Source organism: Microtus pennsylvanicus, chromosome 20, assembly GCF_037038515.1.
Source record: "Microtus pennsylvanicus isolate mMicPen1 chromosome 20, mMicPen1.hap1, whole genome shotgun sequence".
NCBI lineage: Eukaryota > Metazoa > Chordata > Mammalia > Rodentia > Cricetidae > Microtus > Microtus pennsylvanicus.
Window position 1 is genome coordinate 11,164,602 of NC_134598.1, and position 2,725 is coordinate 11,167,326.

A 2,725-nucleotide genomic window follows, 5' to 3' on the forward strand; every position below is an offset into this window, starting at 1 on the left:
AATTTAATTAGTATCTGTCATATTAAATCTGTTGTTCTAAACACATTCTTTTTTCTTAGTCTATTATGTAGAGTAAGCAATAGAGTGCCAGGGGCCCCTCCATACACACAGGTTATTCAGGGGTCAATCAAAAGGTGGGAAACATTTGAACAAAATTTTCATTTATAGTGCACATGCTCAACCTGTGGTTATAATTCTCTAAACACTGTAAGTATTTACATAGAATTTATCCTAAGTTCAACACTTTCAGTAATTGAGATGATTTAAAGTGTACAGGAGGATGTTCATTTTATATTGAAATACTGAGCAAGTTAATGTAAGGCACTAGTGCATACATTTCAGCACCCTTATGAGGGTTCCTGAACCAATTCCCCGAGGATACTTGGAGTAGATAGAACATGGCGCCTGGAGCCAAGGTCCTCATGAAAGCTGGACCTAGACAATATATAAAATTATTCATTGAGATTGCTTTAACATTTGTTTGTTTTAATATTTTTTTTTTGGTGTGAAGGCATATTTTTATTTCCTGGAAGTTTTTCAAACATAATTAAGAAATTTAAAGCAATCATGAGGTTAGTGAGAAACCTGGTGTTAGGGATATTCACAGTATCTATAAGGATGACCCCAGCTAATACTCCTAGCAATAGTGGAGAGGGTGCCTGAACTTTTTTTCCTTATAATCAGGTTAGTGACTACCTTAACTGTCATCATAGATCCTACATCCAGTAACTGATGGAAACAGATGCAGTGACCCACGGACAATGCTGAACTGAGCTCCTGGAGTTCAGCTGAAGAGAGGGAGGAGAGATCATGTGAGCATGGGCTGGGGTTCCAGGTCATGATGGGGAAAACTAGACACAGCTGACCTGAGCTCGTGGGAACTCACAGACTCTGCACTGACAACTGGGGACCTTCCTTGTACCATAGGACCAAACCAGGCCTTCTGATTGTGGGAGACAGTTATGTGGCTTTATCTGCTGGCAGGTTGTGGGGCATCCTGCCAGTGGGACAAGGACTTATCCCCTGTGCATAAACTGGCTTTTTGGGGCCCATTCCCTATGGCGGATACATTGCCCAGCCTTGATCCTGGTCGGGGAAGAGCTTTGTCCTGTTTCAACTTTCATGCCAGACTTAGTTGAGTCCTCAAGGGAGGCCTTACGCCTTTGAGGAAGTGGATGGGGATAATATAGGGCAGGAGAAGGGGAGGAAGGGGAAACTGCGGTTGTTATGTAAAATAAAATTTTTTTGAATAAAAGAAAAAAATAAATGCAGTAAAGTTTCTCAGTGAGAAAGCTAAAGATAAAAAATTTAAAGACATACATGGCATATATTTTAATGAAAAATTGACTCTTTACAGTAGTAGATTTCTCTACTTCTTAAAGAACAGTGTGATTCTTTTAACTGAGTCATGGAAGGCCTGTTTGACTTGCTTGTTCCTCAAGGTGTAAATGAAGGGGTTCAGCATGGGGGCAATGGAAGTGGTCAGCACTATCACACCCTTGTTGATAGCCACTGAGTCCTTTGCCGATGGTTTGACGTAGATGAAGATGCAGCTGCCATAAGTGATGGACACCACAATCATGTGGGAAGAGCAGGTAGAAAAGGCCTTTTTCCTCTGCTGGGCGGAAGGGAAGTTGATGATGGTCCTGATTATGTATGCATAGGAAAGAACTACACACACAAGGGTCATGATAAATGTCAGCACCGCACAAACTATCACTATCTGCTCTATGAGCCACGTGTCTGTGCATGAGATCTTCAGGAGAGGGTATGCATCACAGACAAAGTGGTCAATAGCATTAGAGTCACAGAATTCCAAATTGAGACCCAGGCTAAGTGGTGGCAGGATCACCAACAAGCCAGCTGCCCAGCAACAGAAGATAAGCCTTTTACAGATCTTGCTGTTCATGATGGTGACATAATGCAAGGGTTTGCAGATGGCTACATACCTGTCATAGGACATAACAGCCAGGAGAAAAAATTCTGTCACACCAAAAAGATCAGTAAAAAATAATTGAGAGACACAGTTGTTATATGTAATTGTCCTGTCACCTGTTGAGATGTTGTATAAGTATCTGGGAATGCAAGCAGTTGTAAATGAGATTTCTAAGAAGGCAAAATTTTGCAGGAAAAAGTACATGGCAGTTTTTAGGTGTGAATCTATAAATATGAGAAGGATGATTGTGAGATTTCCAGTTATACTCAGCAGGTAGGTGAGAAACAGACAGAAGAAGATCAGAATTTTCAGCTTTGGGTCATCAGTCAGTCCCAGGAGGATAAATGCTGTTACTGTGCGGTTTCTCATAATTGAATTGTTCCCTCTATCCAGTCTGCATTGAAAATTCAGAGTTCTCTGTTCAGGAATGGCAATTAAAGGAGAATTACTATGAAACCCTACTCATATGCGTTCATTCATTCTGTTTCAAGACAGAAACATGCCGGTTGCTTAGGTCCTACAAATAGGTAGTTTGGTCCTACAAATAGGGTAGAGTTAGAAAATCAATTTGCCTTATTTACACCACATTTCACAATGTTATGGGTGCTTTCTTCTCTATGCATCTGATTCTTAATTTATCATTTTTTAAAATTGTCCTTTGAGTTTATGTATTTCCAAGCAGTTTGTGTTGGATGCTTATGCTTCACGGGACTTAGTTCCTCCTTAGAGGCTGAATCCTGAAGTCAAATCTCATCCTCTCTTTGTCCTGTTCATGTAGTTCTCGAGGTT

General features: G+C 40.6%; 1 protein-coding gene across 1 annotated transcript; it reads right to left on the reverse strand.

Annotated features, from left to right (window-relative positions):
• Window positions 1–1,369: 1,369 nt before the first annotated feature.
• On the reverse strand, window positions 1,370–2,305 carry LOC142838685 (olfactory receptor 6C2-like). The gene has a single exon (XM_075954250.1). The coding sequence runs from the start codon at window positions 2,303–2,305 to the stop codon at window positions 1,370–1,372; it is 936 nt and encodes a 311-aa protein (XP_075810365.1).
• Between the last annotated feature and the right edge of the window lie 420 nt (window positions 2,306–2,725).